General features: G+C 47.8%; 12 protein-coding genes across 12 annotated transcripts in view, besides 1 other annotated feature; 6 read left to right on the forward strand and 6 right to left on the reverse strand.

The window, feature by feature from the left end:
- Nucleotides 1–500: 500 nt before the first annotated feature.
- UA08_06015 (hypothetical protein) lies at nt 501–2,278 on the reverse strand (the record flags this gene model as incomplete). The annotated part of the gene is made up of 5 exons (XM_020268702.1): nt 501–614; nt 686–1,185; nt 1,258–1,758; nt 1,842–2,169; nt 2,246–2,278. The coding sequence occupies 5 exons, from the start codon at nt 2,276–2,278 to the stop codon at nt 501–503; spliced, it is 1,476 nt and encodes a 491-aa protein (XP_020118606.1).
- A 677-nt stretch (nt 2,279–2,955) lies between these two features.
- On the reverse strand, nt 2,956–4,539 carry UA08_06016 (hypothetical protein; the record flags this gene model as incomplete). The annotated part of the gene is made up of 2 exons (XM_020268703.1): nt 2,956–4,141; nt 4,205–4,539. The coding sequence occupies 2 exons, from the start codon at nt 4,537–4,539 to the stop codon at nt 2,956–2,958; spliced, it is 1,521 nt and encodes a 506-aa protein (XP_020118607.1).
- Nucleotides 4,540–4,803: 264 nt separating this feature from the next.
- Nucleotides 4,804–6,685: a repeat region (Identified by RepeatMasker using a combination of RepBase library and repeat library created with RepeatScout).
- A 595-nt stretch (nt 6,686–7,280) lies between these two features.
- Nucleotides 7,281–9,550, forward strand: UA08_06017 (hypothetical protein; the record flags this gene model as incomplete). Its single annotated transcript, XM_020268704.1, has 4 exons — nt 7,281–7,358; nt 7,715–8,456; nt 8,521–8,806; nt 8,869–9,550. The coding sequence occupies 4 exons, from the start codon at nt 7,281–7,283 to the stop codon at nt 9,548–9,550; spliced, it is 1,788 nt and encodes a 595-aa protein (XP_020118823.1).
- Nucleotides 9,551–10,367: 817 nt separating this feature from the next.
- UA08_06018 (NADH-ubiquinone oxidoreductase subunit, mitochondrial) lies at nt 10,368–10,790 on the forward strand (the record flags this gene model as incomplete). The annotated part of the gene is made up of 2 exons (XM_020268705.1): nt 10,368–10,593; nt 10,708–10,790. 2 exons carry the CDS (start codon nt 10,368–10,370, stop codon nt 10,788–10,790), a joined length of 309 nt encoding a protein of 102 aa, XP_020118822.1.
- A 497-nt stretch (nt 10,791–11,287) lies between these two features.
- On the reverse strand, nt 11,288–13,009 carry UA08_06019 (pH-response regulator protein palC; the record flags this gene model as incomplete). Its single annotated transcript, XM_020268706.1, has 2 exons — nt 11,288–11,545; nt 11,639–13,009. 2 exons carry the CDS (start codon nt 13,007–13,009, stop codon nt 11,288–11,290), a joined length of 1,629 nt encoding a protein of 542 aa, XP_020118825.1.
- A 659-nt stretch (nt 13,010–13,668) lies between these two features.
- On the reverse strand, nt 13,669–14,307 carry UA08_06020 (hypothetical protein; the record flags this gene model as incomplete). The annotated part of the gene is made up of 1 exon (XM_020268707.1): nt 13,669–14,307. The coding sequence occupies one exon, from the start codon at nt 14,305–14,307 to the stop codon at nt 13,669–13,671; it is 639 nt and encodes a 212-aa protein (XP_020118824.1).
- Nucleotides 14,308–14,836: 529 nt separating this feature from the next.
- UA08_06021 (hypothetical protein) lies at nt 14,837–16,309 on the forward strand (the record flags this gene model as incomplete). Its single annotated transcript, XM_020268708.1, has 1 exon — nt 14,837–16,309. The coding sequence occupies one exon, from the start codon at nt 14,837–14,839 to the stop codon at nt 16,307–16,309; it is 1,473 nt and encodes a 490-aa protein (XP_020118819.1).
- Nucleotides 16,310–16,560: 251 nt separating this feature from the next.
- On the reverse strand, nt 16,561–17,181 carry UA08_06022 (hypothetical protein; the record flags this gene model as incomplete). The annotated part of the gene is made up of 1 exon (XM_020268709.1): nt 16,561–17,181. The coding sequence occupies one exon, from the start codon at nt 17,179–17,181 to the stop codon at nt 16,561–16,563; it is 621 nt and encodes a 206-aa protein (XP_020118818.1).
- Nucleotides 17,182–17,807: 626 nt separating this feature from the next.
- Nucleotides 17,808–18,703, forward strand: UA08_06023 (hypothetical protein; the record flags this gene model as incomplete). Its single annotated transcript, XM_020268711.1, has 2 exons — nt 17,808–18,133; nt 18,199–18,703. 2 exons carry the CDS (start codon nt 17,808–17,810, stop codon nt 18,701–18,703), a joined length of 831 nt encoding a protein of 276 aa, XP_020118821.1.
- A 384-nt stretch (nt 18,704–19,087) lies between these two features.
- UA08_06024 (hypothetical protein) lies at nt 19,088–20,955 on the reverse strand (the record flags this gene model as incomplete). Its single annotated transcript, XM_020268712.1, has 4 exons — nt 19,088–20,146; nt 20,319–20,358; nt 20,573–20,599; nt 20,660–20,955. 4 exons carry the CDS (start codon nt 20,953–20,955, stop codon nt 19,088–19,090), a joined length of 1,422 nt encoding a protein of 473 aa, XP_020118820.1.
- A 795-nt stretch (nt 20,956–21,750) lies between these two features.
- UA08_06025 (hypothetical protein) lies at nt 21,751–23,580 on the forward strand (the record flags this gene model as incomplete). The annotated part of the gene is made up of 1 exon (XM_020268713.1): nt 21,751–23,580. The coding sequence occupies one exon, from the start codon at nt 21,751–21,753 to the stop codon at nt 23,578–23,580; it is 1,830 nt and encodes a 609-aa protein (XP_020118804.1).
- A 341-nt stretch (nt 23,581–23,921) lies between these two features.
- Nucleotides 23,922–24,526, forward strand: part of UA08_06026 (hypothetical protein) — a gene marked incomplete at both ends in the record, with an annotated part of 2,042 nt that continues 1,437 nt past the window's right edge. Inside the window, 2 exons of the mRNA XM_020268714.1 lie at nt 23,922–24,173; nt 24,223–24,487. Of these exons, the coding sequence (XP_020118803.1) occupies nt 23,922–24,173; nt 24,223–24,487 (517 nt within the window). The remainder of the gene's footprint in view (nt 24,174–24,222; nt 24,488–24,526) is intronic.

The raw sequence follows: 24,526 nt of genomic DNA on the forward strand, positions 1-24,526 counted from the left end.
GCGTTATCTCCACCGCACTAAGGCAGATACGGAAAGAGGCGCGAAAAAATTCGACCCAAATAGGCTTAGCCAGCAGCTATATCGTGAGAATGAGATCAGAATATTTAGACATGTTTGAAGCCATCTGGAGGGAGACCGTAGAGAAGGAGAAGGTACTAAGCACACTGTGACACGTTCTACACTCTCGATCGGAGGACAATTGTGGAAATTGAGTGAAGAGGGCTGTGGACGTCGAATGTTGTTGTGTTAAGAGACGGTTCTCTTGAGATGAATTAGTATCTAGGTCGTATGCTTTGCAGTCAAGAAGTGCGGTTCACTCCGTGTATCTATGGTAAATGAGAATGTTCATTGCTAGATTCTATGTAATTAGTGAGTATTACTATATTAGTTATATGCATGCATGCAACTTATATACATGTTAAGTATTATGCGGATAGACCGCTAATTAATTATCCCATAGTTCATCTTCGGCATACTAATGCAAGGCCGTCGCGTTAGATCTAGAATTCGCCAACTTCTGTTACTTCGGCCACTTCAGCGATTGGTTTAATATCAGCAGCCTCGACAGAGTCACCGAACAGCTCGGGAATAGACTCGAGCGAGCGTTGGCTTGTCTTCGGAGCGGAAAAGATGTTAGTCAAATATACATAAATGGAGAGTGAGTGAGATTAGGAGAAACGCATACCTCAGGGCAGAATAGCCAAACAAAGAAGAAACTCAGAGTTGTGACCGCAATGAACACGGTGAAATACTTCCATCCAATTTCAGCAAAGGCCGTAGGAGCAGCCTCCAAGAAGATGATAGTCGCGACGAAAAGACCAGAGACAGAAATTGCAAGACCCTTGGCACGTACGGGCGTGGGAAAGATCTCGGATGCGTAAATGTACGAGGTTGCATCACAAGTCACAGAGAAACATGCGATGTGCATGAAGAGGAAGAAGACGGCAGCATTTGTCGAGGCGGTGGAGCCTGTTTTGTTGTAATAGCTTAGACTAACACACTCGCCGATGAGAGCAGCAATGGTTCCAACGAAACCCGACATTAGCAGTCGGGTACGACCGATTTTATCGACAATTAGAGAATTGATAAAGTTCCCAACAGGACAGACAGTAATCCAGCCGCCCTGGATTATTAGTTGCTTCACGGTATCAAATCCTAGCGATTTGTAGAGGGACGGACCGTAGTCTGGACGGATAATTTCAAAAAGAAATAAGCATTTCTTCAAACACTTAATGCGCGGAAAGATCAAAAACCTACTGTTGATAACCAAAGTTGCTGTACCCTGGCATGCAAAGAGGACAGTAAATCCAATCAAGCATCTCTTACGCATTGCAGGACTCTTCAACATATCAACGAAAGAGTGTTTCTGCTGCCGCTCATGAACAATCAGAGACCGGAGGAGGTTGAACTCCTCGACCAAGGCTTCGTGGTCATTGGCAATGGAAGAGTCCGATTCGGCATGGATAGATTCGAAGGACTTCAAGGCATCTTCTGCTAGGTCATTGTCGATCAACCATCGAGGAGACTCCGGCAGGAAATAAATGCCACATGACAGAATGAGCGGCGGCAGGCACTGAATGGCCAGGGGGAGACGCCACTGAGAACCCGAGGCATTGACAAAATAGAAGCCTAAGCCGACCCAGCTTGCAAGCGCATATCCAACGCAAATCATGACGCCGTGGGTACCAACCAGGAACCCACGAATCTTTGGCGGTGATATTTCCGACTGGTACAAAGGGACCAGGGCAACCAGAGCACCTAAGTGGGTGGTCAGTATCCTGTATAAATTACAAAACGTAGACAGAATGACAACTAGGGAAGTAAAACGACTAGCAACATACCAACACCAATACCCGTGATAAAGCGGAACACAAGATACATGGCAATATTAACGCTGCCAGCTTGCAGCGCCCCGCCAACAACGGTTACCAGACAGGCGACCAGGATGGCCATTTTACGACCAAGTCGGTCCGCCGAGCCAAGGCAAGACAGGGAGCCGAATAGACCACCGGCCTGGAACAGTCCATTGATGGCACCTTCGAGCTGAGTAGCATTGGACCGGGTGTCTAGCTCGAAATAGGCCAGAAAGGACGGCTGCCCGAGGGTAGTCGAGATGATGCTGGAGCTGTAGCCATAGGTCAAACTACCCAGGGCCACAAAGCCGACAACCTTTTCAAAAAAAAAATTGTCAGTCTTCTGCTGTTTTTGGATATCTAGGCAATAATCATTAGAGCAATTGACTTACCAAAACTCGAAAAACGGAAGGGGACAGCGGCATTGTGATTGACAGATATTTCCAATTGCTTTATCCAACACGCAAACTGCCGAGTCCTGTGTAATTGTTCAATCCTGCATGCAGATAAGAACACAAGGCCTAGTGTCAAAGTAGCTTCAATCTGAAGAATTCTGTGGGGTATAACTTTTCCCATTGTAGGCACGCGAGTTAAAGTTTGTACCCCTGAATAATACGGTATGACAATTACCGAGTGAATTGCGTTGAGGCACACAATTAGTGTCTCAAATACCGGTATATCTCGTCAGAATTGGTAATTTCAGTGTAATTTAATCTAGGAGGATCCATACGAGTGGGATATGGATACATTCCAACCAATCAGAGCATGCATATGCCACGAGAAATTACAGTGGGGTCTACCACTAGTCCATATTTAGATTAGTTTCATATCCCTATTTTCACCTAAACCAGGTAAACAATCCTTCTGCCTACACTCTGTTGATTTGACCGGGAGAGAAGAGGATTCGACAACAAGCTTCTAGCGATACCCGAGTTTATGCAAATTATGTTGACTGACTGAAAAAGATTTGTCCACTTTGATGTGCCAGTAGATTACAACCTGGACAGAAGCACTCTCCAAGTACTAGAAGGAAAGTCACCGATGCTCCATTATGACAAAATCAGTGTACAAAGCAGGCAGTCAACTCGCCCCGAGACCTTGCTCACTGGCTCTCTAGTGCCTTATTCGTCTTTCTGGGTAACAGATAGTCGCCCCCAAACGCAGCCTTGTACACTCCATACAAGCCACTGAGCGGCCAGATACTCCAGAACAAAGCCAGGAGCCACAGCGTCCAACTCTCCTTCAATGCTCTCTCCTCAGCGGTGATATCTATATTCACCTTGTCGTACACTGACGGCAAATATGTCGCATGGTATTTTCTTCGCAGTGCGTCATATGTCTCGCGATCGTAGATCTGATTGAATTCCTCCTCAGTATAGTATGTGTGGGCATACAACCACTTCTGGCCCTCAAGCTCATGAACCTTGCGCTCCAAGTTGCGGTTCCATTCTACGAACTTGCGACGGTCCTTTGGTCCTGGGCCCCATATTCCGAAGTTGAGCAACATCTCCGGCAGGGGAAGTGTTGTCTTTCGGTACATGATTTCAAGTGCTGGGTCAATAGACTTGACGTTGCATTTCAATGGACAAAGCCAGATTGGGTAATGTTTGAAAGAGTGGTCCAGGTACTGGAAAAATTCATCGGATTTTGAATAGGGGATTCCGACATCCTGAACGACGTATTGCGAGGAAAATCCACTTTTATGGAGCGCATGGTACATAACGCGCGTGTGCATGAATCTGTCGAGCATCCAGCGTGTGATGCGGTTAAATGGCGTGACAAAGTATTTGAAAGCATAGGCAGCAACCCAGAATCCGCCACGATCGTACCGGAAAACGTAGTCAACGATTGGAACTGCCTCGGTGATTGGACTTCGTGTTCCCTTGATGAGTTTCTGTGCGTGAAGGTAGAACCAGCGATCCGCTGGGCGTGTGAATCTTTGAACTCGCACCTCCTTCTTAACGTCATTTGTCAATCGCCCCGAGCAGACCACTCCGCTATTTTGAGAGTACATGATACCATCTAGGTAGTCATTTGAGGAATCTGCCGTAGCCTGTTGGATCTTTTCTATGGCCTCTGACATGCTAAAGACGGGATAGTAGGTCAATTCCACATAGGACTTGGCCTCTTTGAGCCGTAATTCAAGAAGAGTAGTCACTCCCAATGTCCCAAAAGACGACGCAGCACCATAGAAAAGATCAGGATTCTCGGTACTCGAGGCTGTCACTATCTCCCCGTTCGCCAGGACTAATTCAATCCAGTTGATAGTGCGGTCGAAAAACCCGTGTCTGTGAGTGCCAAGTCAACTATGGTGTCCGATATTTACTAGACATAATTGAAGGGGCTTGCACCTGAAAGAGCTGCTTTCCCCCGAAGTGCCGGCAAAACCACCACCAACAGTAACACCCGGGAACTCAATGACCACCGGAGGAATCAAACCGTGCTGCAACGTAGCTTCTACAAGAGCGTCCATAGGGACGTTGGGCTCCACCAATGCAGTTTTTTGTTCGGTATCGATTTTCACAACATGCGACATGGCACTCGTATCAACCATCTGGTCTCGACGGTACTGAGATTGACGGGTACTGTTGGTCGAGCCATGGTATATGCGAAATGGCTTTTTTCGGTCGTAGAAATACCGCACATTAGCCGCAATAGCAGCTACTGCAGTAGAGTGTGCATCCATGAGCTAGAACTTTTTTTGTATGCAGGAGGTTGCAAGTCGTTTAAGGCCACACGAAGTTTTACCGAGTGAGCCGGATGAACGATCTAAACACGGGGGGGTTGTATGGTGGTGTCTACGGTCTAACGCTCTCATTCTTCCATGTCCTGGTTTGCTGGGAGTTTAGGTGATTTTAGTTAGGTACCTAGGTAATCTTTAGATGACTAGCTTCCTTGGGCAGTTATATAATAAAAGAAGAGTAACTAGTTACTTGACTAGAATAAGATCTAACGTAATCGGTAAGCGAGCCGTCACTGTAAGCGAACCGTCATTTTTTCCCGAACACCAATACTATATTGATTCAAATTATTCAACGCGTCAATATGCCACCAATTCGCAATAAAAGCTCAAAAAATTTAGCTGAGCAAGAAGGACGAATCTTATTAGCAATCTCTAATCTAAAAAATGAACAGATCTTACGTGTGGCTCAAGCTGCAAGGATTTATAATATCCCCCAGATGACTCTACAGAACCAACTCGATGGCACTCAACAAAGATCTCTCGTACGCGCCAACAGCCATAAATTAGCTCAATCTGAAGAGGAATCGCTTGTCAAATGGGTGCTTGATTTAGATCGACGTGGATTACCCCCCCGGCATTCTCTCGTACGAGAAATGGCTAATCATCTTCTCTCACAACATGGAGATCAACAGGTTGGAGAAAAATGGGTATATAACCTCATTAAACGGCGCCCAGAGATTGATTCCAAATTCTCACAAAGATACAACTACGAGCGTGCTAAATGCGAAGATCCGAAGATTATTCAAGAGCATTTTGACCGCGTACGAGATGCTATATCTCAATATGGAATCCTTCCGGAAGATATTTATAATTTTGATGAGACGGGCTTTGCTATAGGACTCTGCGCAACTGCAAAGATTATTACTAGAAGCGATCGATATGCTCGGCCAAAGCTTTTACAGCCTGGAAATCGAGAATGGGTAACTACAATTGAGGCCACAAATTCAACTAAATGGGCCCTGCCTTCATACATGATTTTCAAAGCAAAGAAAAATGTACAATTAGGCTGGTTTGACGAGCTTCCAGATGATTGGAGAATCAATATTAGCGACAATGGCTGGACTACAGATCAGATAGGATTAGAATGGCTTAAAACCCATTTTATTCCTCTTACTAGTGGTCGTACATTGGGAACGTATACTCTATTAATTCTCAATGGCCATGGAAGCCATTTGACCGCAGAATTTGACCGTACATATACAGAGCATAAGATTATTCCAATCTGTATGCCACCTCATTCTTCGCATCTATTACAGCCTCTCGATGTCGGCTGTTTTGCGGTTTTAAAACGACATTATGAGCAATTGGTTGAGCAACGGATGAGGCATAGTTTTAATCATATCGATAAAATCGACTTCTTAACGGCATTCCCACAGGCTCATACGGTGGCATATAAAACTCAAACTATTCGGAATAACTTCGCAGCCACCGGATTAGTGCCTTTCAATCCAGATCAAGTTATACAACAACTTACTATTCAATTAAAGACACCAACCCCTCCTCCAAGTCAATCAAGCAATACACAATCTTCTTGCTTACAAACCCCTCAAAATATACATCAATTTATACGCCAGTCAACAACAATCAAGAAGCATATAAATGAGCATACAGGGAGCCCAAATCAGATAATCGATCAAGCAATTATGCGCATGTCAAAAGCGTATGAAATGACTATGAATGACCTCTTACTCGTACGGAAAGAAAACAATGATTTACGAGCTGCGCATGAAAAAGAGAAGCAAAAGCGCAAGAGATCTAATAAACAAATAACTATTGAGCAAGGGGTTACTAGAGAAGAAGCTCAAGCGCTCATACAAGGTCCGGTTGAGGCATCTCAAGCTGCTCCTACTGCTCCGGCCGAGCCCCAGCTCCCAGCTTCTCAACCAATCGTACGCCGCCAATTTCAGTGTAGTGGTTGTGGAATTATTGGGCATCGAATTAACCAATGTCCTAATCGTACTAGTAGTTAATTTTTTGTATGAGAAATGTATGTGGATTTGCAAATTAGGATTTGAAATCAATATAGTATTGGTGTTCGGGAAAAAATGACGGTTCGCTTACAGTGACGGCTCGCTTACCGATTACGTTACCATGTCTTACTTAGCTAACTTACACTACGGTTGCAGTGAGAACAACCACGGTAATTACAGCGCTATAAGCTATCTTTGATAGTATCAAGAATCACCAGCTGCCATTGGTACCCAAGGAAATGAATGAGCCAAAAAAAAAAAAAAATAAAAATAAAAAACCTCCCTGGCGGGAACTGATTATGTAGTAGTCGGTTCAAGATTTGCAGAGCCTCCCCAACTTATCAACCAGTACAAGGTCAAGCGTGCATTGTGCCTGTCTTCCATAAGCTCACTGCCACCAACTTTTCAATTCACGGACAGCATGAGGAGGCTTGTTTTCCTTGGGGTTTTCGCAAAGTTGCACTACCATGAGCTTAATCAGGCACCTTGCCTAGTCATGTCTGACATTGTCGTAGCACCCCTTCGATCTCCGAGAGCCAGCTTTCAGATCTATGCTAAACCCTAGGATTGATTCTATGTATAGTTGGATGCCCGCGCCAAGAGCCGTTATGAATGGTGGCCTCAGGCAGCCAGACGCCGGCCATCTTTTTTGTATTTCTTTGTCCCTGCTACGCTGTAACTGCAAGTGGCATATTCACTAGACTCGAAGATCCGATGAGGCACGAGGGCCTTATTCCTCCCAAAGCTGCGATGCGTGAAATTAGTGCCAATATTCGAGAGATTGTTGAGCGCGTAGGCCCAAGACACACACCCACATGGCGTGCACTTAGGGCAACGAACTAAGGGCCTTAGTTCTAAACACCAAATAAGAATGACTTACTTGGCTTGTTTTCATGTCTGGTGCTCGAAAATTAATATTAGTTGTTTATTTATTTTGCTCGCTCCTGAAACACAGAAACATACAACTTCCGCAAGCAGCTGTGCCACCACCAGCGTTCATTGGCTGCTGTCCCCCGCATTGGAGATAGAATTTCTCGCATACAATTTATTTTCGAAATTACTGCTTCTATGCGCGCAATTCCGCACGAAACACGCTGATTGATATTGTCTGGGGCGGCATCTGATTAGCTGTACCAACCTTGGGACAGCCTCCCGCCACGAGCTGCAGCCGCACCCACCCAAGAAAATCGGCCCTTGGGAAATCCTTGACATATCACAGACACATTCCTCCTCCGACCTTCACGCTGGATCCTCCCGAGCCCAATCTGCACTCCGTGGTGACCAGCGCCCATCACCGCCGTCGATCCTCAAGCTCTCTGCCTCCGCTCCGCCTCGTCAAGGAAGAGCCGTCCTCCTCGACCGCGCGCGAGGCCTGGGGCCAGGGCAGCTCCTCCGGTCTCCCCGCCGGTCATTCTGCGCGCCCTGCCATATCGACCCTCTCTCCAATTCCTGGCACCCCCGCGAATCCCCTGCCGTCGCCAATGTCCCTGTCGCGGTCCCCTTCTCCCCTGCCCGGGGGAGGGTGGTCAAGCCCCGGATTGACTCCGGCCAGCGGTTCCGTGAGCCCCCGCTATGCTGGCTCATTGAGCCCGGGGGGCATCTCGTGGTCCGCTGCGAAGGCAAAGAGCGACGAGGTGCGCAGCTACCCGTCGTTTTCGACGAGGAATTCGGGCTTCTTTTCGCGACAGAAGCGCAAAATTTCCGCCAGCTTGCCCAGATTCACGCTGTCGCATGATTATCGAGAACAGGAGAAAATCAATCGCGGCCGGCCGTCATATACCTTCAAGGGACGCCTGGTTTCTTTCGTTGGGAATGTAATGCACAGGAGAAGGTTCAAGTTACTGTTTTCCTTAATTGTTGGGTTTATACTATATCTAAATTTTTGGTCCGGTGAGTGAGAGCCTGCCTAAGAAGCCTGTGCTGATATCGAACTAATTCGTTTTTGTTACACAAGTCGTCGTCGAATCGTACCGAGCATCTGCATTAGGAGGCGGGCGAAAGGTTGTGATCATGGTTGCGTCGAATGTGGAGGGCGGTGTCATGGAGTGGAAGGGTGCGCGCGAATGGGCCATTGAGCGAGTTAGCTTGTGGAATAAAAGAAAGTACGCTAAGAAATGGGGGTACGAGCTGGAGATTATGAACATGGTTGCCCAGAAGCGGTATGCTCACGAATGGCGTGAGAGCTGGGAAAAAGTCGACCTCATCAGGGAGACGATGAAGAAATATCCCAATGCGGAATGGTAAGCATTCTTACTGTTACAGGAGATGGTGGCATGTACTAATCGATGTGCATATAATACAGGTTCTGGTGGTTGGACTTGAACACATTTATCATGGAGTACACATATTCGTTGGAAAACCATCTTTTCAAACACCTCGGCCCATATACATACCGGGACATTAATTACTACAACCCTCTGAACATCACACATCCGCCAACAGACCCATATCTCGATTCCCTGGCTCGAACTGCGACAGGTGATTCCGATCCCTCGTCGATCAATCTCATCGTGCCTCAGGACTGTGGCGGGTTCAATCTGGGCTCGTTCCTCCTCCGGCGCTCAGAATGGACAGACCGACTGCTGGACATGTGGTGGGACCCTGTCCTCTACGAACAAAAACACATGGAATGGGAACATAAAGAGCAGGACTCTCTCGAATACCTGTACGCGAACCAGCCATGGGTGCGTACCAGCACGGCATTCGTCCCGCAACGACGGGTCAATTCTTTCCCTCCTGGTGCGTGTGGCGATGGCACGGATCTGGGCACTCACTATCAGGAGAAACACCGCGATTTCGTCGTCAATATGGCCGGGTGTAATTGGGGCCGTGACTGCTGGGCAGAGATCTACGGGTATCGGGAGCTGAGCAACTGGCTCAATCGCACGTACTGGGAGAAATTCAAGGATTTTTTCACCGATCTTTGGAGAAAGTGGAGAGGCCAGAAGACATTGTACGAGGAACATCATGAATGGGTTCAATGACTGAGCTGTCTTCTCTACCTTTCTTTCTTCTCCCTTGTTTTCTTCTTCCATTTTTTTCTTCTTTCTTTCTTTTCTTCTCGACGAATAACAGATACTAATATCGTTACTCTTTGTCTCTTACATTCCGATTGGCCCTTGACTCCAGCTTGGTTCAGTCGATGGAAGGAGTTTTCTATATCATGCTTTATTACTGACACGAAACAGAAAGACAATATTTATTGAATGATCGTTGGTTGGCTAAACACCATCTCATACTTGCAGCGTTTGTCGTGTATGTTCTTACCTGGGTGAACTTGTCTTGTCTATGCATTTGACTTGTGTGTGCATGGGAGTGGATTTTGTACGAAATCCACGGTTTTTTTATTTTCATTTTTACAAGGATTTTCACTTCTCTTGTAATCTCAAATTTCCTTTTTCTTCGTGGATTATACATTACTGAATGAGATATTAATGATGTGGTATTACTTACTCCTTTGTCACTCTAATCTGCTAGCATCGCAAGTATGTAGTTGGAGCATGTAGTAGTTAGTAGCCTGAGGGATAAGGCCGTCGACGATTGTTGCCCGTCAAGCTATGCCGAATTCTGCCACCCACCGCCTGCGGAATTGTCCAATCACACGCATCGCTGCCCCGAGCACGCTTCGGGATCTCTCAACGTCTTCGTCTTCAAGCCTCAATTCCAGAAACAGCAAATCTCGATTGTCAGAGAGGTAGCCCGGTACGAAGACCCCTTTCTTTCTCACCACTAAACTGCAGATTATGACTTACAAGGCACACAGTAACAGAAAGAAAAGGAAAAAGAAAAAAACAACCCAACATGCCTACCCCCGAATCCGCCGCTTTCCTGGCTAAGAAGCCTACCGTACCTCCAACTTATGAGGGCGTCGATTTCGAAGACAACGTCGCCGTGCACAATGCGCGTGATGCTATTATCCGCGAGCAATGGGTGCGAAGTATGATGGCGCGACTTGTCGGTGAGGAATTGGGCAAGTGCTATGCTCGTGAGGGGGTGAATCACTTCGAGAAGTGTGGAAAGCTTAGAGGTTTGTCCTTATCCCTTCCTCTCTTTCTTTTTGCGCCTTCATTAGCGGCAGAGGTTAGAGGGTCAGTTGCGGAATTGTGCTGATTTCGCCTTTTCTTTCTTGGCGAGTTTTTAGAACGATATTTCGAGTTGCTCAAGGAACGCAAGATCAAGGGTTACTTGTTCGAGGAGAAGAATTATTTCAGCAAGTCTGCTTAGGAGGACGAGCGAAGCTATCATGCGGCCGGGAAAAGAATTGAGTAATGAAATTGCGTTTGGAGATTTGGGGGGGAAAGGGAGCAGAAGGCATACATACATACGACTATCCAACACTCGGAGGATCTGCCGCATTCAATTGAGAGTGAGCGGGGTTTTCGCCATATATTCCCAAGGTTTCAATGGAGTCGTCTGTACTACGTTACAATATCTGTCCGATCTATGGGTGCTAAGAGCCAGCTTGGACCGCAGAGCACGAAAACCGGGGAAACCCGCTCGAGGTGTATTAATTGTACATATCTATCGCAACATCAGTTTTCTTATTTGCAGCTCTAAAACTAGAGTATTCGTTTAGATTTTCTTCCAAGGTCAAGCAATCCGAGACTTTTGTTTTCTTGCAGGGATATCATTGATGATTTTGGGGTATACATTATGCAGCGGACATATATATTTGACAAATCAGTGCAATTGAATACATCAGAAAGAAACGAGTTAATAACCTAATAATAACTGTCAGTTGTTGCAGATCTCGGTCCGGGAGGATCCTTCTCGTCGGACGGACTGATATCTTCGTCACTATCATCCAGAGCTAGGGAAGATATTGCCGGGTCTGCCTCATCTGGAGGAGCGCGCATGCGGATGAGTTCGCTCTCGTCTAGTGATGGAGGTTTGTACGGAGGTGGAGCGGTATGTATGTCTCTTCCGGATGGGAGGTTCGAAAGGAGTGGTTCTGAAGCTGGAATCGACTGGGTGTTGATCTATTTGGCTCAAGATCAGTATAAGAACGTTTGTGAAAGCATATCATAGATATGCACAACCCCCTTCCCCCGAGAGCAAGAAACAGATCTCACCGTATTATTCATTTTAACCCACTTCGATTCCAACATATCAATCACGCGACTTTCCTCTTCCCACCCGGCATCATCACCACGACTCAATTCATCACCCTGGACTACCGCCATACTACCCGAGTTACTCTTCTCTAGTCGACGCTCATCCCGACGATCTGCCCATCCCTTTTTGAGCTTCGAGAATGTCCCCGATTTCCCTGCACTTTCCCCCTCGGGCAAGAGGGCTTTCTTGATACCCAGCGCCCCTTTGCCCGCTCTCAGCCACGCAATACCCTCACCAACTTTTCCGGCTAATTCTGCATCTACTGCAAAAAACCGACATGCCTTTGCGCGCGCAACTTTGGCCACGGTCTGCACATATTTGAGCAGATCCTCGTCGACCTTGGTGGTGTTGGTTGTAGTACCTCGGCCCGTCCTGCCACCGGCGCCTGCAGAACCAAGACCACTGACAGCTTGCTCCGCGTATTCAGCACTGCGTACACAGAGTCGCGCGAATAGTAATGCTCGGACTTTGGGGATCTGCGGCGCCCGTACCATCCATTCCTTGTCCAGCGGGTTGCGTGCTTGGATACACGTGAATGTATACGCGTCATCCTTTAGAACTGCCAGAAGCGTTGCCTCTGCGAGAGCCAGGGAAGCAAGTGCTGTCTGCACCATTGTGTTTAGTTGCGGTGCGGCATAGGCATTGTTATTGTTATTGTTGTTGCTGCTGCTGCTGCTGCTATCTTGCGCAATGGCTTCGTCGGAAGTACTATGAGACGTCGCAATCAGCGTATGAGCAGAGCTAGCTTGGAGCAGTAACTTCGTCGCGTTCTGTACTGCTGCTGCCCTCTGCTCAGCGGTTGGCGTCGATGAAGCATACAATGTACGCAAGAGAGTAACTCGCGCCAGGCCCGAAAGCACATAGCCCAAAGTGCCAATCACGAAAGCAATCTCAAAATCGATGCCACGACCTCTGATTCGCGTATTGCCACCTCCTCCCCCTGATTTTGTTCCTCCTCCGCCTACAGATGCAGATTTCAGTATTGACGCGAGAGAAGATAGCACCGGCCGCCATTCCACGATGAATTCTTCTTTGAGCGTGATATCGACTTCCTCCTCGCCGGCCCCGCCCCCGCTTTTGATGCCTCGGCCGCTCAGTCCATCGTTGATTGCGAAGAGGTAGGGGATATACTCGTTCAGAGCATTCAAAATATTCTGCAGATGTGATTCTCGTTCTCGCGCAGAGAGGCGCTTGTGCGTTTTGAGGGCGATGCGCAGTGCGTGTCGGGCTGTGGATGCTGCTTGCGGGAGGGATGGGTGAGTGCTGGAGTAGAGGTAGTTTTGGAAAGATAGGTGGGATGTCGTGGGGAGATTATAGTTGTATACCATTCTCTCCGATGTATTTTAGTAAAAGGAAGTGGTGTATATTTCGGTTGTATTTGCTTTTTTTTTTTTTTTTTTCCTGGTGATGAACTGGAGAGTATTGAAGGTTGCATAACGTCGGGTCTTGTTTTGGTGATGTCACGCTTTGGCATGCCGCGCATTTCCAATTTGGGCGCGCTACAATATAATACTATTGTTTTTATGTGCCAGAGCTATGATTTAGGGAAAGAGCAAAATAGACTATTGATGAATGTCGATTTGTCGCAATCAGATAACTAAGTATATGGCCTAGGCCAGCTAGCTGTATGAGACTAATATTCTCTCGTATGGTGTCATAATCTCAGACTCAAATCAGTCCATCTGCACGTCGCTTGTTATAATTCATAACCAGAGATCCACCGTCAGGCTTCGGTTGATCAATGGCATACATTGTAGGATTGTCAGATCTATAACAGAGGTGGGGGACATTCTGATGCATGGAATCGTAGACATCCGGGGTATGGCCGTAGGGATAACCGGGCTCGGTGTTGCAACAGCACATGTAGCTTTGCGAATTGCCTGTGTTTCCGGCCCATTACGTTGCCAGCAGCCAGGACTCTTCGGAGTGGTTGCATCAAGTCGAGTGAGGCAGTCGCCGTTTCAAACATCCGCTCATTCATTCTGGATCATTCTCCATCAGAAAAACTGCTCGGAAGACTGCTTATGGCCGACGACGTCGAGTAGTCATATTGCTCGCGGGTCTTTACTTGCAAAGCCCATTCCCCAATACTGGACGCAGCCCCGCCTTCGATAACAATAGGGTGCTCCTCGGCGTCTTTTCCCAGGACGGTGCCAGCATAACGAGATTCCTCACCTGTCTTGCTATGCTTCTTTTTCAATACTGTCAGGTAATCTTCCTTTTCGAGCAAGTCAGCGTCAACTACGTCGCCTTCGCTAGGTATGTATCCTGCAATGCGTCGGATTTCGCGATTCGCTGGCCCTGTGAACCATGCCATAAAGGCATCGAGACCTCGCGTGTCTTCCTCGCCTCGCCAATCTTCTTCGAATTCTTTCATCTGCGGTCTAAGAGCGCCCGTATCTTGGAGGGCGAGCAGGATGTCGGCGAGAGTTGGTACGGGGTCATCTGGGTGGCTGTTGGCTGCATGTTCTGCGGCAGAAGAACCGAGAAGAATGAGATATCGGGCTGTCAAATCAGCCAAGGTATCAAGGACCGAGGGCCGTGTAGAGTGGTAGCCTGCGGCACGTAGAATCTGGATTATTGGAGGGCGCAGAAGCGCATTGTGAAGACTGTGAGGACCAGACATGGTGGATAATTTGACGGAAAATGGATAAAAGCAAACTGAGTTTTGCAAGGAAAGCGACAAAACCGCGGGAAAAAAGGAAAAAAAAAAAATCGAGAGTGTTATAGTCAGGGAGTTTCCCTCTCCCCGTCTATCACCGTAAGATCATGATAAGCCCTCAGGTTGGTAGGTGACTGTTCGTTGTTGTGCTAGAGGGCGACTTTGATGAGCGGTGTTTCTTGCTGGGAAGCCAAAGTAACTCCGAAGCTTGCAGGCGAGAAGCTCGGGCCGCCAGATTCCCCGACGTCCGCTCTCCCGCATGCAAGTTGGTGATATTATCACGACCGTCAGTCAGACCATCGATTCTATTGCGCAGATAGAGCGTAATTCGCTTCCCTGCAGGCCTTGTTGTGCACGCACTACGTATTGAACATATCAGTCTGCGGAGAGCGGCCTGAGCATCACCTCACCTCGAGCTCACCCAGCCCTTCTGCTATCATTTTGACTCAAATCACGCTGCGTTGGCGCACCGTGCCATGCGCTTGTCACCATCATGTCGGCACCCACGAAACTGAAGATCTCCCTGAAAAAGCCGGTCCCAGAGGAGGCTCCCAAACCACCAGGTCCTCAGAAGAAGCTCACATTGAAATTCGGCGGCCCCAAGCCATCAGAAACACCTGCACCTGTCCCTGCACCTGCACCTGACAAACCAAAAAAGAAGCGTCCCTCGAAACCCAAAACCGACCAAGGACCGTCGAAGAAACGACGCACCGATTTAGGGTCTGGAGATGACTCGGATGCTGCGCCTCGCGTGGAGGCCCCGTCGGGTCCCAAGCGCATCAAGCTACTGAATACTGCCAAACAATCGGGGGTCAAGTCGATTCGAATTCGGAATAAAGCAAGAGTGCAGGCCCGCCCATTAGGTGTCGGATATGATTCGGAGGCGTCTGATATGGAGACTGACCCTCATATTGAGGAGGACTTCATCTTGCGCATGGTACCAGGGGAAGACTGCGAATACATCCGACAAGCAATCAATGAGCGTCGCCTTGACCGATCACAAATCGGCATCAAGCCTCTCACTCGCGAGGGAAGACGTACAATTGTAAGGGTCCGTGAGAAGCAGTACGCCGCTACATTGGTCGATCTTCCTTGCATCATAGAAGGATTGAAGAGCTGGGACAAGCGCATGTTTTACAAGTCGGGTGATATAACACAGATGCTGCTGGTACTTGGGTTGGTCCAAAATGAACAGGAAGCGATGGAGTATCCGCTGCCGAAAGAGGTCACTGTGCTAGACGAAAGAACTTATCAGTATGCACATGGTTTGACACCGCCATTGAAGTATGTGAGAAAGCGCCGATTCCGCAAGCGTGTCAGCGCTCGTACCATCGAACAAGCAGAAAGAGAAGTGGCAAATTTAGTTGCACAGGATGAAACCGCCATACGACCACCCAAATTTGAGCTTGTTGATGCAACGTCTGTTTCACGCGTCGAAGGTATGGTCGACTATGAGGATGAATACGATGATATGCAGGATGCGTATGGAGAAGCCGACTATGACATGCAAGACGAGGACGATGATGCCGCGGCCGACCTCTTCGAAGATGAACTTGCTGGAGAATTGGAGGCCGCTTTAGCAGCGGATGTCGACGAAGCGCCAGACGTGGCAGAAACCCCAGTTGCGATTGCGGCGGAACAATCAGCTACGCCATCAGGTCACAAGCCTGGCGATGAGTCTTCGGGTGACGAGAGTGACGAAAGCGATCGCGAGGCTGACGGTGAGGCCGACGGGGATGACGGAGACTTGGATGAGGAGGCACTTGAAAGACGTCGTGAAATCCAGGAACAACGCGAGTTCATCACCGAGCTGGAGGGATTGATTGCTCAAGAGACTGCCAAATATGAGATGCAAACCAACAAGATTCTGAAACAGAAGATTGGAAAGCGCGTACAGCAATTGAAGCAGGATTTGGCATTGAAGAAGGCCTCTATTGGGGAAAGCGAAGCGAATGACGGTACCTGAGTCAACACTCAATCAGCGGTTGAAGTTGTAGAGTTCAGATTGGAAGTTTCAATTGTTAGCGATACCCTTGTATTTCTTTCTACACTGGAAGGGTGCATTCACAGGCGTTCTTATACTGCGATTCTTTTTTGTGATAAGGGGTTAGGACTGACATCTCTAAATTTAATCCCAGTAAATGAAAATCAGTTGGGAGAATGACATCTTTTTTTTATAGTACATCAAGTTGTATATGCTAGACAAATCAATTCAATTTACACGGTAACATTTCCAGTGGCATTCTTGACCGCACTCTTCACATCCAACTCTTCGTTCGATTTCAATTTATTTTCCCGAACCCGTCGACGCTCAACGTCCACATCTTCACCATAGTAAGCCGGGCTTTTGCTGCCGCCATCCTCGCCTAGGATATGGTCATGCTCTGTCCTCTTACGATCCATCTGCGCCGCCGTATCCTGCTCATATCCTGGTGTGCTACCCACCGGGCCGGCATGCGCACCAGGCTGAACACGAGGAGTGTTCTCAGTATTGCCGTGAACGGCAGTCGCAATATACCCCTCGCTCGGCTGTTGCTCGATCCCGTACTCAAGGTCTATATGGCCCCTCTTACCCTCCGGGTCGACTTTTTGGCTGTGCTCTTGCTCGAGTTGTGCCAGGTTTTCGTCCGACGACGGCTTTGATTCTGCGGTGCGGTGGATGGCTGCTGGAGCGTCGCCATATTGACGCCCGGTGTATTCTGGGCCTGGGATTGACGAGGAGGAGTCGCGCTGGGTTGTTGGTTGTTCGCGTTGTTCTTCCTGTGGGTTTCGGGAAACGGGGTTGGATGGCTGGCTGTACGCTGTTTGCTTGGGGGGCTGGGGGATGTCGGCTTCCATTGTCGCTTGTATATATAACTCGGGGGTTTGGTACAGTTAAGCGTCAAAAGAGACGAAATGCTCGAGAAGTTCTTTTTTGTTGTTGTTGGGACAGGATGATATGGAGATGACGTCAAGAGGGCCATCCTCTAAACACCTTCCCTGACGGCGTGCCTGACTTCCATCTTTCAATCCTTGTGTCTTCCTTTCACATTCAACTTTGCGCTTCTTCCTCTTCAAAAGAGATCGTCTTTCGGTCTAGTCGTCAGGGCGCATCAAGATGAAGCATGTGATCAGCTTCTCCGCATCTCCGCATTCCCAGATTCCCTGCGAGCGACACTGTCACAACCCTGTGCAAGACGGCTTTGACAAGGATTCGATGTTCTCTTCTTTAGATTGCATCTACTAGAACTCGGTTCCGAAGCGACTGCAGGTCAAAAAGCGAGCAAAGTTGTTCAGCAATCAGAATACTTTCATTTCTGAGGCTCGGCTCTCGGATGCAACCTCGTCGGCGCGAATGAATGGCATGTGAGGAGCTCTTCTAGCCAGGTGTTTATACTCCAAAATATTACGCTCTTGACATTGGAAAACAGATAGTATCTCCAAAGTGCTCCAGAATCTAACGGATAGAAAAATCATCATTCAACATGCCAAAACAGCTGTTTACAGTCCCGGTGCCATCATCCACTGACGGCGGCAATTTCTCCTGCACCGTCCCGTCTGGCAGGGAGGAAGACAAAAACATATATCTACTCACCTTCACCTCGCCAGCTGAGAACCGACTCACACCGGAATTCATTGAAGCGTTCTTACTGTCCCTCGACATCATCGAACATGGCTTCCCGAAGGGCGTGCTGATTACGACAAGCGGAATTCAGAAATTCTTCAGCAATGGACTGGACCTTCAAAGAGCGCTATCCTTCCCGGGATTTCTCGAAAATTATTTGTACAAACTGTTTCGAAGGCTGTTGACGTATGTCTCTTTCAACCTTTTCTGATTTGGCTATTTCTTCAGTTGTTTAATGGTATTTGCAACAGATACCCCATGCCAACAATCGCCCTTGTAAATGGCCATGCATTTGCCGGCGGCTTCATGACAGCAATGTACCACGACTACCGAGTCCAGAATCCCAAAAAGGGCTTTCTATGTCTGAATGAAATAGCGCTCGGAATCCCTCTTACGCCGCCAATGCGCTCCGTATTCCTCGAGAAGATCAAAGATGCCTCTCTGCTGCGTTCTGTAATCCTTGAGGGCAGAAGGTTCACCGGTCAGCAGGCACTTGACTCAGGAATTGTTGATGCTTTGGGTGGATTGCCAGAGACTATTCAATTGGTTCATGAGCGAGGGCTGTTGCAGATCGTCAAATCCCCCGCGTTTGTGGCGTTGAAGGAGAGAATGTGGAGTCGAGTTTTGGATTCTATTGACAATCTGTCAGAAAATGATGCTTCTGATGAACGGCGTCATCAGAGAACGGAGTCCCTTTCAGCTGAAGGGAAGACTAGAGCAGAGCAGTGGGATGGGAGGAAAGAATCCAAGCTATGAACGTTTTATTACATTCTGTATGGGAGTCGGTGGATAGTCTATTCTGTATCCTTCTTCTCTATGAAGACTGCAATGTAGTGTACATGTTTTTTGAAGGCTTGACAAGTAACTTCATCTGAGTCGTGGTGACTGCGGGCAATCGCCCGTGAACCACGACAAGGTACACGATTTGACCATCATCGTAGCTAGTCAGCTAACAGGACCGTTCTGCAACAGGACTTGATCCCATCAAGCTGTACAGCAGCAGGCGCTCTCCGCGACCTAGCCAGCCCTGGCTTCACATAATTGAAGACAATCTTTAATGACGCCCAAAAAGGATAATCCGCCATTGAATGCACGTAAGCTGCGTAATTTGTTTGACATCCATCTTTCCTGGCCACCACATCAAGAGGCCTTCCGGTCTCTTTTCATCCGTCCCTTCGTAGAGCCCTCGATTTTATCCGTCAGTGGTCGATAAGGAGCTGCGATTACATGTTCCGGCGCTCGTTGATTGGGATCCTGTCGCGGCACTCCAGCAAACGGTCGGTTCCGCTGTTCTTCGTGCATCTTATCAAGAGGTTCCCCGACAATCTGATACTTTGCCCAGTTGATGGGAGGCATGCGCACGACATTTTGAGGTTTGGGGATTGTCCCAAACTTAGGCCTCTTCCGGTCCTCCTCTGCATCATTTTCTCCTTCTTGTGTCTCGGGCTCGTCGGTTCCTTCTAGCGATAGATCTGTGTCTACGAGACCGGAACCCTGGCCCTGCTGTGTCAGATGCTCGGCGAGTAACTCCCGCGAGAACCCCTCTGGGTCTGCGGCGGCAGCCCTCTTCATCTCATCCAGAGTCTTAATGTCATGCAAAGCCTTTTGTTTCTGTAATTGCAGAATGGAGATGGCTGATCGGAGGGCAATCACGTCTGAATTATCACTTTCTGATATTGGCACTGGGCTAGGCTCCGGTCTAATGATGGTTGTTATTGGTTGTTGCGGTGGTCCCATGGACGGCGGTGGCGGATTCGTCCGGCGATTCCCTGCCTCATTGCGTCTGGCGGCGTTTTGGTTTTGTGGAGGTTCTGTGGGTGTGTTATGGCTGGTTGTAGTGGAAGTGGGAGTGGCAGTGGCAGTGCTAGCTGCTGGAGTTAATGCTGGTGAGGCATCGAGAGCTGGCGGTATGATGGTGGCCCCTCCGGGGATCGGAGCTAGATGCGCCAACACCGGGGTGAGGGGAGAGTAGGGCGGGCGTTCGGGGGTGCCTTGGCGCTCGAAAGGAGGTTGTTTGCTGTTGCGCTCTTCCTCTATTGGAATGCTTGTGTTATAATCCATCGTAGCGAGCGTAGCTAGGCCATGTCCTGTTGGGAGCAAGGTGATGAGGAACTTGGAAGTTGAGTAGGGAGGATTGCGCGGATGTTTGCCTCCCCGCAAGACGCTCGGCGGCTTATCGATAAGCAAGAGGCCTGGAAGCTTGCTTTGTCACCAATGCTTCATTTCCAGGCGATTTGTTACAAAAATGCATCGATATTTCTGATGCAATTATCAAATAGCGAAGAAAGGCACCCGACTTCGTCACCGACCTTATACAATGAGCCACCAGAGCCTCAGGCAGGAAGCATGTGGTGAACATGGCCCCACTTACGCAGATGCTATTGGCTCGCCGTCTTGGGGCCGGCCTAGGCCTGAGATATAAATAATATATAGATATCGCCTACTTGGGCGAATTTCATATATATTCGATGTTCAGACGTAGGGCACTCGTTTGAAGCATTAAATTAACAGTCAGTGGATTAGTGTAGTAGTACATGCAAAACAGATCCCCCAGTCCTACACCATCTTTTCCATGAACGCTCATTCCTGCCTATCCCCAGTTCCTCTTGTTAGAGTAAATCTCACAATTCTCTCGGGGGGGATTCATTGAGACTAGAAAAGTTTCAAGGTAGGCCAGTCAGTCGCTACGTGTTTGTAATTAAATAAGCCTACATTTTGAGTAAGAAAAGGACCAACCCGGGTTTATCTTCGTAAAGTTTGCGACCCGAGCCGCCTGGACGTGGACAGCATTTTTTGGGTATGGCGCTGCAATCAGGGGAGCATCGAGCCGTTTGTTTTGATAAATTGATTTCATGAACAGGAGTTTCAACGACGTTTTGTGTTCTCGCAGCTTCCCACTCAGCATTCTCCAGTCCAAATGCATTTGTAAGCGATGAGATAAACCGATGTGGAGCGAGGTAGGAGGCGAACAAGCAGATGAGAATGATCAAGGAGGTAATCCGGAACATCTTGATTATTTTGTTGGCATGGAAGAAGTGTTTTTCAGAAAGATTGAAGCCCAGATATGACGATGATGCTGTCCGGTTTATTTTTCTCGGTTCTACGAAGAAACCTGTCATTTTATATGTGCTCGCGACTACACTTCTCTGGAAAACAATAAAGAAATGATATATGAAGTTCAAAGGGCACCGTATTAGCACTAATATTAGATCATATCTGAATCCATCTATCTTGACTCGGGAGCTTCTGGAAGTTGAAGATGGTGCTCTCAAATATTTCCGGATCCGGTATATTTCGTTTATATATCGCTAGAAACGGGTATTTCTTCCATCAATTTCTTTTCCTTTTCTGGCATACAAACTTATTAAGTTTGGTAGCCTGCAGCAAGAATGCGCGAAAGATTTTAGACCAGCAATCTTAGAACTCGAGCCTCATACAAACCCCTTGCCGGCACAGCCTACATCCACATACCTAGAATTTGCCCGGGTACATTCAGCCCTCATTTTAAAATCAAACAAGCGTGCGTCATTCTATGGCTGCGCAAAGCAATATGTATGTAACACTTCGTATACTTCAATACATCCTATATGCCAACACTACGAGCAGATTCTAGCTAACTCGAGCAATTCGTGTTCAAGTCCCTTGCCGGCACAGCCGGCTTATGTACAGTTCATCTTCAGTTTAACATTAGAAATAATTATATAAGTATCATGATATTGAACGCTTTAAGTGCAATATTGTGAATTCCATAATTCGCTCGCAGCCGTCCGACATCGAAATATTGTTAGAAAGTCTTCTTTGTCATGGAATTACCGCAAACATTTTCCGTTTCGAGTGCTATGAGCTCAAGTACGGCGTTCATAAGGGAAGTCAATACAGCCGAGTCAACCAAGAAGTTTCACCCTGAGCACCAGCCAAGTCAGACGCCTTCGATAAATGCATCAGAGAAAGCTCTGGGTACTCGCAATCTTTGCGCAGTAGGGGTGCTCATAGGATGGATTGCTGGCATTGCATGCATAGTAACAGGGGCACATATGATTGCCATTAAGGCGCCACTAGCACCCTATTTTAAGGGAAAATACGTCGGTATTGGCACTAGGGGCTACTGCTTTGTTCCAGGATTAGCTGGAGATGGCCAATGGAACATGAAGGGCCATCACATGTACGTCCTTCCTAAAAGTGTTCAGTTATTGATTACCCTGGGATTGAACATAGCGGCCAATATTCTTCTTGATTGTATGGGTTATATTCATTCAACGACGTTGAAATGGGCTTTGATTCGGGAAAATCGCCTCCAAAAAAATTCAAACCTTCGGCTCTTCTCTTGCGCGAAATCCTGTTTCCCGAATAAGTGGTATATGAATGCCATTTCTCTGCTGTCCTTGGCAATAACATATGGGGCTTTGGCATCGCTCACAACGGGCATGGATATGCTCACACTTTGCAAATTGGACGCCGGAACCGTGCAGAATATCGATTGGTATGAGTCTAATGAGGGGCCTCAGGATGGTTTGGATTTTAATGGTTTTGCAATGGTTGGTTTAGGAATAGGTCTCTCGCTCCAGGCGTTTGTGTCCACCTGCTCCCTTTGCAAATCCGGTCTAGTAGGTACATGGAGTTCACATCCTTTAACAGTTGTTAAAGTATACACTGGTATAAGCTCTTGCGAGAGCAAATCCGAGAGGTCCCTCAGTGATTCAAAACTATCGCCTCAGGTATCCGTATCGACGAGACCTATATCTGGTACATCACATATGGAAGCTATTACAGATTCCTCACACTTTCCATTTCCACCATCACCAACGAACCCTGAGTCTCTACGCCTATCTTCATGTGCTTCGCAGGAAATTTCCCTCTCGTTTCCACAATCACGGCAACCATCTATGCTATCAATGCTACCGAGTGTTTGTCGTATCCAATATCTTGTATGGGCATTTTTTGGAGCATTTGCAATCTGGTCCGGCGCGGTGGCAATATCTGATTCCAAGACTGGCAGATGGTCTGGGTATCTTTCCAATACTAGTACTCTGGAGTATTGGAAAAAGTTTGGACTGGCTGATTTCGACTTTTCTGATAATATTCAGCTCCGGTATCAACAAGACCTAGTTGGCCTTTGCATCCAGATTGCCGTTCAGTCTTCCATAACCTTCGGTCTTCATTGCACCGAGCTTGTTATAAACGTGTCTAGAGATGAGACGAACTGGCGAAAGGCATCCACCGTGGGTATAGCGACAGAAGATAACAGTAACCCAGCCAAGTCGTTCACCACCAGCTGGCAAAGCATGACACTTATGGTATTCAAGTCAGTTATACAGTGGGTTTTCGGCTATGCTTTCATCGCGGACGATGCAGTTGACATGGGGCTTTTGCCGCTGGCAACGATGACCGGCCTGTTCCTGTTGCTGGCCATCTTCACTGAATACCTTGTCAGGCGTAGACCGAAAGGCTACCAGCCTGCAACATACGGTGATATTCAGTGGATGGCTTACTTTATAGATGAGTGGGATCACAAGCTTCTTTTCTGGGGTGACAAGGGCGAAATTGACCGTGGCATCCGCAAAGCAGGAACAGCTGGTCATCGTCTGTCTGACATCCGTCCGGACGTTCCTTACGTTGGTCTTACTATGGAGTAGTAACTATACTGCCTCCAGGGGCTGGCCTGGCTATACCTTCTAGTGGGTTATAGACAGGTATTTCGCGCCCAAAGAACTAAAAATGGCAGGGGAAACTACAAGGGAGTTGTATTTTTTTCCATCCAGACCAATGATAAGGATTGGGCGTAGGTTACGACCCTTGTTAGGGCTATTCCCCATCTGAGCTTAGTATCGGGGGTTACCTGGGTGACTAGCCTCAGCCTTTCAGGGTCCTACACGATATTTCTTTGCTATGAAAGCTTCAAAATGTTTACTGCTTTAAAGAATGCTCTTTAACTATAAGTAAATATTAAGCTACTTGTCAACACCTTCTTACCACGATGGAACAGTTCCTCCTGGATAGCGTCCCCCGCTATCAATCGCTCGTTCGCGCGTTCAAACCCCCGCAGTCGAACAAACCCACAGACACAACAAATAGCTCTAATATCACTGTGGCTACTCGTATTCGCCCCATGCTAGATGATGAAATTTCCTCTGGCCAAGTTGCAGGAGTTTTCGCTCGCAAGGGGGGGAGTGGATCGGTCGATATTCACGAGCTTAGGAAGAAAGTCAGGGGTCCGCCAATATTGAACGTGAGTCTCTTGCTTTTTCACGTATGACATTTGCTAAATAAATGCATAGTCTTTTTCTTTTACTGTTGACAAGGTCTTTGGCCCTGACCAGACTACGGAAATGATATATGAAGATATCGTCCAGCCACTCGTTCCTTGGGTGTGTCAAGGCAATGTGGGCACGCTATTTGCATATGGACAGACGGGGTCTGGGAAGACGTTTACAGTGAGCGGCTTGGAAAGGCTCATCGCCACGTCGTTATTCGACAGCCATTTGGAAGAGAAGCCAGAAGTCCATGTGTGTATCTTTGAGCTGGCTGGAAACTCGGCTCATGGTAAAGATCAGATAGATGGCTAAATGTAAAGGGGGGGGG

The sequence above is a fragment of the Talaromyces atroroseus genome (assembly GCF_001907595.1).
Source record: "Talaromyces atroroseus strain IBT 11181 chromosome Unknown scaffold_8, whole genome shotgun sequence".
Lineage (NCBI taxonomy): Eukaryota > Fungi > Ascomycota > Eurotiomycetes > Eurotiales > Trichocomaceae > Talaromyces > Talaromyces atroroseus.